Source organism: Mandrillus leucophaeus, unplaced genomic scaffold (assembly GCF_000951045.1).
Source record: "Mandrillus leucophaeus isolate KB7577 unplaced genomic scaffold, Mleu.le_1.0 Scaffold21, whole genome shotgun sequence".
NCBI lineage: Eukaryota > Metazoa > Chordata > Mammalia > Primates > Cercopithecidae > Mandrillus > Mandrillus leucophaeus.
Window position 1 is genome coordinate 2,007,651 of NW_012102143.1, and position 12,548 is coordinate 2,020,198.

The 12,548-nt window shown below is 50.4% G+C and overlaps 1 protein-coding gene across 1 annotated transcript in view; it reads right to left on the reverse strand.

Moving 5' to 3' along the window:
* Positions 1 to 587: 587 nt before the first annotated feature.
* USP40 (ubiquitin specific peptidase 40) overlaps positions 588 to 12,548 on the reverse strand; it is a 92,799-nt gene continuing 80,838 nt past the window's right edge. The window contains exons 29-32 of the mRNA XM_011980256.1: positions 10,709 to 10,919; positions 10,473 to 10,568; positions 5,880 to 5,974; positions 588 to 2,136 (exon numbers count right to left, since the gene is read on the reverse strand). Coding sequence (XP_011835646.1) covers positions 2,025 to 2,136; positions 5,880 to 5,974; positions 10,473 to 10,568; positions 10,709 to 10,919 — 514 coding nt within the window. The 3' untranslated portion in view covers positions 588 to 2,024. The remainder of the gene's footprint in view (positions 2,137 to 5,879; positions 5,975 to 10,472; positions 10,569 to 10,708; positions 10,920 to 12,548) is intronic.

The window sequence follows — 12,548 nt, forward strand, 5'->3', positions numbered from 1 at the left end:
TCCTGACCTCAGGTGATCCACCAACTTCGACCTCCCAGAGTGCTGGGATTACAGGTGTTGAGCCACCGAGCCCAGCCAAAAGTTCCTCTTTTAAGCAAGCTGGACATGAAGTAGCCGGCAACCAAAAGAAGCTAAGGGCTACAACTTTAAAAAATGGTTTATTTCTCCTTTAACAAAATCATACAGCTTTCTCAATCCCCAAATTAAAAAAACAGAAAACAGGAAGAAAGGGAAGAAGGCAAAGGCCACACGCATAGGCTGGCCTGGTCACACGCACCTGCTGGACTTAAAGGCACATCAACCCACAGGCGTCTTCGGACTTGCAGAGACATTCTGCGAGGCTTCTGGCCTCTCAAAGGCAAAGCTTTTCAGCGATTTCATTAGTTTCATTACGTTGAGATGAGATGAAGGGGGATGCTAAGGAAATATGTCAGAGCCACAGAAACAGAACAGCTTAAGAAGGGCTGGGCGCCCAGCTCGTCACGACACTTGCAGCTCTGGTGTCATCAGAAGCCTCTATCTCCCTCTATAGACGCAGTCTACACGCAGTGTCAGTCTCCTGAGTGGGGTCAGAAGCCTCTATCTGCCTCTACAAAGACGCCGTCTACACCCAGGGTGAGTCTCCTGAGTGGGGTCAGTGTTTGGGAGTGGGAGGCAGCTTGCTCGTCAGAGTCCAGTCCTTACGGCACAGTGCTTCACAGAAACGCACAGACATCTATGGCAGACGCTCAGACACGTGTGGAAGCGATGCGGCTCCTGTCTGGTAGTGGTTTGGACCATTGGGAGGAGGATGCGGGCCACAGCGGGCCGCTGGCTCAGCGTCAGCTTGTTGGAAAAGGGTCACAGGCGGGGGAGCGCCTGACTCCAGCGGTGTCCTTCCTGCCCTCACACGTCAGTGCTGCTTCCCATCAGTGACGGGGCTGACAAGAAACCATGAGGCCCAGGTGACAAGCAGGCTCAGAACGTGTGACACCGTCTTCGGGATGCTGCTTTCCGCTAAGTTGCTGTCTGGGAAAGTCAACCATCTCTGTCCCAAATCAACTCAGTGACACAGGTGCTATTATTTCTCACAAATGCCAATTAAATCCTTTAAGATGAATAGAAACCTGGGTTGGATTAAGTGGAAAAACGCTTCCTTAGTTTACGTTTTTTCTCAGGTGTTTTCATTGAGTCTACTCAGGACTACCCAGTCAGGCTGTCCAGGACACCTGGAACCTGGGCTATGCCAGGCCTGTCTGCCACAGCCCTGCCTGCCCCACTTCCACAAAGGAAGAGAGGATGAGGCGCTGTGGACGGCAGCGGCCGCAGTTCTCGGGATCCAAGGACATTCTCATCACAGAGCACCTAGGGGACGCTGGGCCTGTGGGCTGATGCGCAGCAGCCGTCCTTGCTTAGCAGAGCGGCTCACCCTCGGAGGCCGCCCTGTGTGGTTCCTCCTCGTGGAAAGAGCTCACACTTTTCAGCATTGCAGTTTTAACTCAGACCAAAGGGCAGACATGGAGCATGTGGGGCCAGAACGAGTGGGGTAAATGAAGTCCTGAAAGCAGACCCCACTTCTGCTCAGCACTAGCGCGGTGGCGCAGTGGCCTGAGACACTGTGAGAACTCGGTCAGGGCGAGCGGGAGTCATCTGAACGTGGAGGAAAGCGGCCAGGCTGACCGCGCACACCTCCCACCGCAGTGACAGCATGCCGCTGCCTCCGTGCCTGCGCTTCCTGCACACGTTGTATATTTTCTGGTTAAAAGAAAAAAAAGCCAGCTGGGGCCAGGTGCTGTGAGAGCCCAGCACCTACTGGCAGCTGGATGGGTGGCGTCCAGGGCTGTGCCAACCCCCGAGGCTGCCGTGTGTTGCAGAGCTAAGTGACTACGTGCACTGGCCAGGCCGCAGAGGAGCCGTCCCTGTGCTCAAAGGAAACAGAGGATTTGGGATTGGAGGCGCCAGGCTGCCAGTCCCCATGCCCAGGAAGCCCATGTTTGTGGCATCAGCCGGAGAGTTCATCAGGAGCGGAGCCGTGCGCGGCGGGGTTATCTGAAACTCCCCACGTGGATGGAGAGCGAAGTTTCTGGGGCTCGGGTCCGGGCAGGCGTCTCTGCACTGGAGAGGATGCAGCTGCTCTGTTCGTGGACGGCTTCTCGGCTGTGGAGACACAGAGACTGTCACTGACTCATGGATGCGGTGGGTGCCGGGGTGAGGGGTTCACAGAGACTCCAAAATACACTCCAATTTTATAGGCCACAGGGATATGCATTTGCAATTGGACAGACAGATCTCAGCCACCTGCCAGAGGGCCTCGTTCTGCCCTGCCACCAGCCCTGTGCCAGGCCGGCAGCTGCCGTTCCCTGCTTTGCCTTTGCGGCACGGCATGGTTCAGGCTCTGGGGCTTTCTGAATCTGCTCAGTGAAAATGCCTCACAGCTGAGAAACCTTCCTTTCCTTTTTAAATGGAAGAGTAACAGCCGGAGTGCACACACACACACGGCACACACACGGGAGACATACTGCTGCATGACTCATCACCATCACACATACCTGTGTGACATGACGCAGAGGCTGCCTCTGCCCCTTCAGGCTTGTCCTGAGAGAAAGGCCACTCGGCATCCCACTCAAGAGACTGGCTTTTGCTGTGACCCCCTGGCCCATGGCACCGTGTGGCAGGTGCTCTGCGGCCGGGTGCTTTGGCCCAGCCTGATGTGTGTGTCCTGCCCACGCTGCACAGTCCCTGGCAGGAAGCCTCCACAGCCCACCCGCCATCCCACTGCTCAGCAGCCTTTCCTTCAATACAGCCAGAATCTGGCCTTGGTGAATGAAGCTGCCGTGTATTTTTGGGGACATCCTGGTGGGCACATGTCCATGTTTTTGAGGAGTAGAAGGCTGGGTACCGGGAAATGCACAGGAGATGCAGCACGAGGTACTGTCCTGAGTTCCAAAGCATCTGTGCCAATCCCACACCCACACACAGGGGATGAGAGCCCCAGGGACTCTGAGTCCTCGAACACATGGGTCTTTCCCGCTTTAGCGTTGCCGATGGGCGTGTGGCACTGTCTCGGGGTAGCTTGAATTTACATCTGTTTTATCATGAGTGAATGGCTGAGCATGTTTTTATATGTTGGCAAGCGAGCTGCAGTTCCTTTTCTATGAACTGTTCATATCCTCACCTCTATTTGTATTGGATTGGTTGTCTTTTTCTTATTTGCAGATAATGTTTACAGCCATACCCTCTGACCTAGCAATTCCACTTGCAGAAATCTGTCCTACAGATATATCCACATCTGTACTGCAAAATGGGGAATATACAAGGTTATTCACTGTGATGGTGACAGATTGGCAACAACCTGGAAGTGTGTGAGGTGGGCATATGTCACCTAAACCGTGGTCTACCCATGCATCAGGACAGCACGCTCCCACCATGAGACGGGGCAGCTGGGCACACACCGGTGCAGGAAAACAGCAAGGCCACCAAGACAGTTCTGGTCAAAAGAGAAGGGAAGCTCCTCTACCCCTATACACAGGTCTCTGAAAGGACATGCAGGTGACCGTCACGCTGGCCCATCTGGGAGAGGCTGTGTACCTGGGGATGGGGGTGCAGAGATTTCTCAGTGAACCTCTTTGATGGCTTTTGAAAGCATGTGACTCTATTAACTCCAAAAAATAGATAAATGAAAAACAATATGGTAAGTGGTTCCATCACGGTGTTCAGAAGACACCAGTGGTCTACTGTTGTGCAAACAGCACGCATGAGGCTTCAGATGAGGTTTTCAGTGACAGCAACATGAATCTTTAAAATGCGCTATCTCCAACGCCACAGATGAAAATGGAGATACCAGGGCCTGGGAAACTGTTGGATGTCTCCAAATAACAGCCCTGGTGACAACTAAGGCTTTGACAGAGAGGATGTGTGGAGAAGTCTGACGAAGTCAGTGGCATCACATTTAAATGTGGAAAACAGGGCCAGGCGCCGTGGCTCAGGCCTGTAATCCCAGTACTTTGGGAGGCCAAGGCAGGTGGATCACGAGGTCAAGAGATCGAGACCATCCTGGCCAACATGGTGAAACCCTGTCTCTACTAAAAATACAAAAATTAGCTGGGCGTGGTGGTGCACGCCTGTAGTACCAGCTACTTGGGAGGCTGAGTCAGGAGGATCACTTGAACCTGGGAGGCGGAGGTTGAAGTGGGTCGAGATTGCGCCACTGCACTCTAGCCTGGTGACAAAGTGGGACTCTGTCTCAAAAAAAAAAAAATGTGGAAAACAATATTTTAGTGTCTATGTATTAGACACGTATAGAATTTTATGTGTGTGTGTGTGTGTCTGGCCTTTAAATAGGAAAACCCGAGCAGCCAGCGCTGCAGACCCGCTCCCATATCCCCAGGTCTCTGAGGGCACCAGGACCTGAGGGCTGCAGAGCTGCTAATGGGGGTGAGGCTGGGCACAGGTCCTTTGCCATCCTGGGGCTCCCAGGGCCCTTAGGGAGTCAGGAAAGGCCACGGGACAGTGCTGTCCGGAAAGCAGCCAGACCCCGGAGAGCAGAGAGGAAGAGGAAGGCCCCCAGGTCCAGGGGCTATGCTGCTTGCGGAGCTCACGCAGTCCCTACCCGCTGTCATCTTCACTCAGGGAGTCTCCTCCCTCAGCTTCCTGATTCTACTTCTACCTCCTAGAATCCACTCACCACAAAGCAGCCAGCGATCATGTCAACACGTCCCCCTTCATACCCTCCAGCAGCCTCTAATCACGCTCGAACCCTCACCTCTGCCACAGTCACAAGGTCACGCCCGCCTGCCCTGCCACCTCCACCTGGGACCTCTCTTCCCCAGACACCCCCAGCGGCAGAGGGCATGCAATCCCTGGCATATGGGCAGCCAAGATACTGAGGGGTGGGAGGAGAGGGGGATTAGGGTGAGCGGGGCCAGATCAAGCTCCTGCAGTCATTTGGGCAGGAAAAGAAAAGATGAAATCCACCAGGGCAGAAACAGAACAGGATGAAAGGCAGATTTAGGAGAGACCCAGAGTCCCTGAGTCGGGGAGTGGGGGAAGATGAGGGTGCCTGGGGGCTTCTGGTGCGGCCTGCTCGGAGCTGATGCCATGGGCAGGTCCCAGGACTTGTGGTGGTGGTGAGCTGAGCGGCGGGAACTGAGCCTCACACCCCAGTTCCGGGTGTGCAGAGTGCAAGTTCCTGGGGGCTGTGTGTGGCCTGGAGGTCTGAAGAGAGCCGGCTGGGCACAGAACCTGTGGCTTGGCCTGACTGCAAGCAGCACCTGCTTCCTCCAGTGGCAGTGAGCGCAGAGCCAGGCAAGGGCAGGCAGCGCCAGAGCCGGGAGGAGGGAGAGAGGGAAGGAGTCCTGAGCAGAGGTAGAAGACGGCCTGTGGCAGTGGAGTCCTGGTGGCCAGGGGTGAGGCAGTGTCCTGGAGGAAGCGGGGGTAGCAGCGCTGAAGCCACGGCAGCGTACCCTGGAGAAGTGGCCGGGCTCTCGGGAACCTTGGAGAGAGCGGGAGGAGGACAGGGAGCCCGCAGCAGGGCCGAGGTGGCGGCAGGACGGGGTGGTTCTGGAGACAGGAGGGCGTGGGAACCTGAAGGGAAAGCCAAGACCCAGGCAGAGGGCGAGGCTGCGTGTCGGGAGGAGGGAGGGTGACCGTGTGACCGCGGATCGCAGGCTCCTCATCGCGCCTCTGCAGTCCACGCGGACTTCACCTGTTCCATAGAAAGCTCCAGGAGGAGGCACTCAAGGAGAGGAAAGAACTCAGGGGGCGGAGAAGGACCTGCCACACTGGCGTGCTTTGTGTGCACCCTGAATGAACAAGAGTTTCCGGTCCCTATCAGTTTCCAAGCAGGAGTGAGTCAGAGAGGGCGCTGTCAGCTGCACGTCTGTGCAGACCCCAGCAATTACCTTTGCCTCCTCCCCAGGGCCCGTTGTTTCTGCTTTTCTTTTCCAATGTCATCTCTGATTGTACTGAAATCATCGTTGTCGTCAACCAGGAGATTCTACATTTCAAAAGAAGCAATGAGCAGTGTTTGCTGACATCTTTTTAGCCTATATTTAAAAGAGGCATGTTTAAAAAACTACCTATATTGACAAAAGGACAGATTCAAATTTACATAAACTAGGTGAATAACTGATTTAAAAAAAATCCTCTTGCTCGATGAAAACAAACTCAAGGGTGGCAAGAAGAGCTCCACAAGGGAAATTAATTTCCAGCCATCTGACCTTTCCCTTCGGCTCCAGAAGCTTCCACTGGGAGTGGCCACACAGGAGCACTTTAAAGGGCTACCAGGCAAGAACATGAAGCACAGAGATCATCCACATTGGCACACGGATCTCTCACTGCTGTGCCAGAAGCACTGCTGTTTGCTGTATAGACACTGTCAGTCTGTTCTCGCCTCTGTATTTCTATAGTCAGCCCCAGCTTCTGAGAGGCATGAACTTGGCTTTACTTCCTTGGCATCTCCTGCAAGCCTTCACCGCAGGGTTTCACAAACACAGGCTGCTCCATGGGTTCTCGTGACTGGGCAAGCCTCCTCCCTTTCCCAGGACTTGCAGGTCATTTTCCACACGCATGTTACTTCCATAAATGCTGCCCACAGGGAGGATGCCTCGGGGCGCACCCAGGAAGGGAAGTGCGTGCCAGGAAAGACACAGTGCAGGGCCTGTGGGATTTGTGCTTGGGGTTGCCCAGGTTGCTGGCTGCATTCTCAGGTGTGGAGGCGGGGAGCTGGCTCTGGCTACACATCACAGTTAAACTCTTCAATGACTGAGATATGAACCAAGCTCTGCAGGAGGGTCTGGCTACTTCTCAGTGCCCCACCTCTGCTAGGAACATGTTGTGTCAAATATTCTAATCTGTATTCTAGTACACTGATAAGCAAATATTATAATTTCTGTTCCAGCAAATTGCACATGACACAAGTTTTAAAAATTGTTGGGGGGCTGAGGCTGGGGAATGGGAGACTGAGGCAGGAGAAACGCTTGAACTCGGGAGGCGGAGGTTGCAGTGAGTCAAGATCACGCCACTGCACTCCAGCCTGGGTGACAGAGTGAGACTCTATCTCAAAAACAAACAAACAGACAGCAACAAAAAAACCCTGTCAATTTCTTTCCACTTCATTCTATTCCTGTAATGCTTCAGTGAGCATATCCACGTGTCTCCACACACCTATGGGTGAGTTATTCTAGGGAATATAGCTAGGAGTGGGACTCCTTGGTTGTACCGATGGGCATCTGTGTACGAAAATAACACCAAACTGCTCTCCAGAGTAGCTTGTGCTCCCACGGGAGTTTTTTTGTTTTTGACACAGGGTCTGACTCTGCCACCCTGGCTGGAGTGCAGTGGCATCTCAGCTCACTACAACCTCCATCTCCTGGGGTCAAGTGATCCTCCTGCCTTAGCCACTCAAGAAGTTGGGTTTTGCCACGTTGCCCGGGCTGGTCTCAAACTCCTGAGTGCAAGTGATCTGCCTGCCTTGGCTTCCAAGAGTGCTGGGATTACAGGCGTGAGCCACTGCGCCCGGCCATGTGTGTGGGAGTTCCCATGGTCTCGTTAGCAAGGGCAGCTCCCTGCTGGATTCTGCAGCTCCCTGCTCACTTGGCAAGCTGGTTCTCTTTTCATGTGTTTCCTGGCCATTCTGTTCTCCTCTGTGAACTGCCAGGTGATAACCTTGGCCCACTTCTCTAGTGGGTTATTTTTTGATAACAGATTTGCAGAAGATCTGCTGTCTATGCTGGAGAATAACCCTCTGCTGTCTTACTGCATATGTCTCTCCCCCATTTGTGACTTCCCTTTTCACTGTTTTTTATGGTTTCCTTTGATGAACAAAAGTTCTCACTTCTAATGTAATGAAATTTATTGATTCTCTTATGGTTTGCACTTTTTGTTTAAGAAATCCTTCTTGCCAGGAGTGGTGGCTCACGCCTGTAATCCCAGCTCTTTGGGAGGCTGAGGCAGGTGAACTGCCTGAACTCAGGAGTTCAAGACCAGCTTGGGCAACACAGCAAAACCCTGTCTCTACCAAAAATACAAAAAATTAGCTGGGCGTAATGGCACGTGCCTGTGGTCCCAGCTATTTGGGAGGCTGAGGTGGGAGGATCGCTTGAGCCCATAAGGCAGACGTTACGGTGAGTGGAAATCGCGCTACTGCACTCCAATCTGGGTGACAGAGTGACACCCCATCTCAAAACATAAAAAAATAGAAGACAAGATCAAAAATGAGTACTTTTCACATTTAAGTCTTCAACTGGATTGCCTGTTGACTATGGTGTGAGCAGAGGTAAGTACAGGTTTTATGGGGCCGGACGCTGATTCAAGTCAAGCATCCGTAATCCAGAAATCTGAAACTCAATGGTGCATTTCAGATTTCAGAGTTTGGGATTAGGGAGGCTCAACCGTTAAGTATAATGCAAATATTCCAAAACCCAAAAAAAACCTGAGATCGGAAACAGCTCTGGTCCCAAGCATCTTGAATCATAGATACTCAACTTGTATAAAATTTATTTTATGGTTATGAAAATTCATGAATATGATTTTCCTACATAGATAACTAATTTTCCCAGCACCATTCATTGAATAACCCATTTTAAAATGTTACCTCAAGTATCTGTCACGTTTCCTTACATCTGTGATTCTGTTTCTGGGCTTTCCACCCTGTCCATGAGCCTGCGTATCTACCCATGCCTGCATGCTACACTGTCGTCACAGCTGTGACAGTCAACACTTGGTAAGGCAAGGACCCTGTCCTTTTCTTCTCGCAGTGAGCCGAGATCATGCCACTGCACTCCAGCCTGGGCAACAGAGTGAGATGCTGTCTCAAAAAAATAAAAAGAAAATCTTAGCTCTTTGGTCCTTTGCTCTCATGTATGAATTTATGCTATTAGTTTTATTTGATCTAATCTATGTGGATTTTCGTTGGAATGTCACTGAATTTACAGACTTGGGAAGAACTGATACCTTTACTATTGTGAGCTTTCCCTTCCAAGAACATGACGTGGCTTAACAGAAGCTTCCTTTAACACTGCTAAGTAAGGTTTTGTATAGGTTTTATACTCATCTTGGAACCTTTTGAACTCCTCTATCAGATCTAATCATTTATCTGTGTAGTCTCTTGAGTTTCCTTTTTTTTTTTTTTTCTTTTTTTTTTGGAGACAGGATCTCTGTTGCCTGGACTGCAGTGCAGTGGCACGATCTCGGCTCACTGCAACATCCACCTCCCTAGCTCAAGTGATCCTCCTAGCTCAGCCTCCTGAGTAACTGGGACTACAGGTGTGTGCTAACACGCCCCGCTAATTTTTGTATTTTTTTGTAGAGACCAGGTTTCACCATGTTGTCCAGGCTGGTCTTGAACTCCTGGGCTCCAGTGATCCACCTACCTCGGCCTCCCAAAGTGTTGGGATTACAGACATGAGCCACTGCACCCGACCTTGAATCTCCTTTGTAAGAACAGTTTTATATTTTCCTTTTCACATTTCTTTTACTGCTCTTTCAATTTTTATTTACTTCTCTTTTGGCGGGGAGGGAGGTAACTCATTGCCTGTGTTGGTTAGTACAGTGTGAAACAGAAGGGGCGGCTGGGGGATCCTTACTTTGGGCCCCACTTTCATGAAAATGGAAGCTTCTGAAGCTGTCCCAGTGCTGCTGCTAGAGGTTTTGGGTAGATATGTGCATCAGGTTAAGGCGTTTCCTTCTATTCCTAGTTTGCTCTAAGTTATTTTTTAAAGTCATGAATGAACATCGGGTTTTTAATAATAAATTTTATTTTATGCTTTTTCTGCATCTCTTGAGTCTGGCAGGATTATTTCTTACATAATCTATTCTTCATGCTGCCCTCCTCACATTCCTTGAATGACCTACTCTGACATCATGTCACGCAGTAGCATTTATTTATTTATTTATTTATTTTGAGATGCAGTCTCACTCTGTCGCCCAGGCTGGAGTGCAGTGGCGCCATCTCAGCTCATTGCAAGCTCCGCCTCCCGGGTTCACACAATTCTCCTGCCTCAGGCTCCTGAGTAGCTGGGACTACAGGCACCCGCCACCACGCCCGGCTAATTTTTTGTATTTTTAGTAGAGACGGGATTTCACCGTGTTAGCCAGGATGGTCTCGATCTCCTGACCTTGTGATCCGCCTGCTTTGGCCTCCCAAAGTGCTGGGATTACAGGCATGAGCCACCGCGCCCGGCCACACACAGTAGTTTTTTTAAAAACATACTTGCAGTGCTGAACTTGGTAGTATTTTACTTAGAATTTTACATTTATGGTCAGAAGTGAAACTAATCTGTATCGTATTTTACTGTCCTTGGCAGTTTGGATGCTGAGGCTCCAGTGGCCTTGGAAAGTCAGCTGTCCAGTTTTCCCTCTTTTTTATGCATTATCTGAAACAACTTGTATAAAATGGGATTATTTGTGTCTTAAAGATTCAATAAAACATCTCTATAAAATCATGTGACCCTCGTGTCTTGTCAAAGTGGTAAATTTGCTGTTAAACAACTTACCTTAACACCAATAGTATCTCCGTCTTTCAAGTAATATGGTGCCCCTTGCAAATAATCTTGTTTTTTTTTCTTTTTCCTCTTGGTTATTTGTTGGTTCTATGGGAAAATCAAACATCTTAAATAAGCAAAACTCAACCTCAAGTTCTCACTAAATTCTCCATCACCGTGAAAAATTGCATAACCTCACTGCTAGGCCAGTAAGCCCCAATTTCTCTGAGTCAGCCCCACAACTTTACCCAGCTAGATATCGGAAGCCACTCGAACTTTTCGGGAAAGTATTTGGCAATTTCAATCTTCTCCACGGGAAGACAATAGAAATCAGCAACTCTCTGCCTCAGGGAGCCGGCAGTCCCGCCCTGGGCCGCATTCCACACCAGGTCCAGGGCAGGGGCGTAGGTCCTCTCACCAGGGATGCGCACCTGTGTCCTCAGCAGCACGTCCTGGGGGCTGCACCAGAAAACTGTCAAGTGCCAGATCCAAACAAACAAACAAACAAAACCACGTGGTAACTTGAGGCATAGTGGGCAAAGCTTCCCCTCCAGCTTTTCTGGTTTTTATAAGGAGAGATTTTCCCCTAAATGCTGGATGCTAGTGGCAAACTCTTATTTCACAGTTCAATTTCCTTCAACCTTGATGAAGAGCGGAAGTGAAGATCCCACTCTTGGTCCACAGCAGAGCCCCCCAGACAGGGTAGGAAACCTTCCTCAGTGCGAGAGAAAAGGAAAGAGGCGGCAGCCTGAGCAGGGACGATGCGGCGGAGGGGGACAGGGTGAGAGGGGCCTGGCCTGATAGCCCAGCAGCCAGCAGGAGGAGAGCAGGCTCGAAGTAGGCAGTTATGCCCTTGACTTTGGGGGCTGTAAATATGAGGTGCTGTGAGGTAGCCAGGGAGAAGAACCTGAGGGTTGGAATTGGGAAGAGAGACATGGGGTGGGTGACAGATAAGACTGCAGCTGTGGGAGATGGGAAACCTTAGGAGGAGGAGCAGAAAGAACAACACTCAGCAAGGCAGGAGGAAGAGCGGCGTGCAGAGGTCAGCACAGGCCATGGAGGAAAAGCTATAGATAAGAACTGGAAGGCAGCAAGGGGAAATGAAGACTGGTTCTTAGGATGCTGAGACAATGAGTGGTTTCTCGATACTTCTGTTAAGTGTTTTTACCATCAAAAGAGGTGACAAAATGAGAGAAATGAAATGACTGTAAGAAAGAGAGCTCATGGGAAGATGTGGGCCCATGGAATCAGGGGAGCGCAGAGTGCAAGAGCAGAGGCTGCACAGCCCCATGTCCCCATGGGGGAGGGGGCTGCTGACCAGGGAGTGAGGCCCAGGCCCGGAGCCCAGCACAGTGCGGCCAGAGTACGGAAAGGGCATCGACACAGATGCTGAAGTTGCCAAGGAGAGGACAGAGGCTGCTGGAGAGAAACAGGAGGGACTAGAGGCCTCCTTGAGAGCATGAGTGCCCTGGAAGTCGGCCAAGGACAGAAGAGCCCATGGAAGGGGCCTGAGGAAGCACACAGCTGCTCTTCAAAAGGGCAAAGGCACTGTGTCTATCAAAACCCGACACTGCTTACAACCACTGTGACAAAGGGTCAAAATCATAAAGAGCTCACACAAATTCCAAGAGAGCTTTTCCTTTAGACTTCATTACAGAAGCAGGCAAAATACACGAAATAACTCATTCATGCACTCACAAAATACAGTTTGCAAAAATGCCTGAACTTACTAGTTATCAAAGCACTGGAGCAAATGAGAACAAGATAATCATCTTTCATTTATCAATTTAGGAAACACCTAGACGATGAAATAGTCAACACTGGTTTGTGGGTGAGGTAAAATAAATACTCATACTCTGGAACAACTTGCCTGAGAAAATATTTAACTATTTTAAGAGGTTTAAAATTCCCACATCATCTGATCCTAGAATTCCCTTCCAGGAAACTATTTCTGGTTGTACAACTTGTATTAAGAATGCAACAAAAAAAGAGAATTTTAGACCAATATCCCTGATGAACATGGATGCAAAAATCCTCAATAAAATACTGGCAAACTGAATCCAGCAGCACATCAAAAAGCTTATCCAC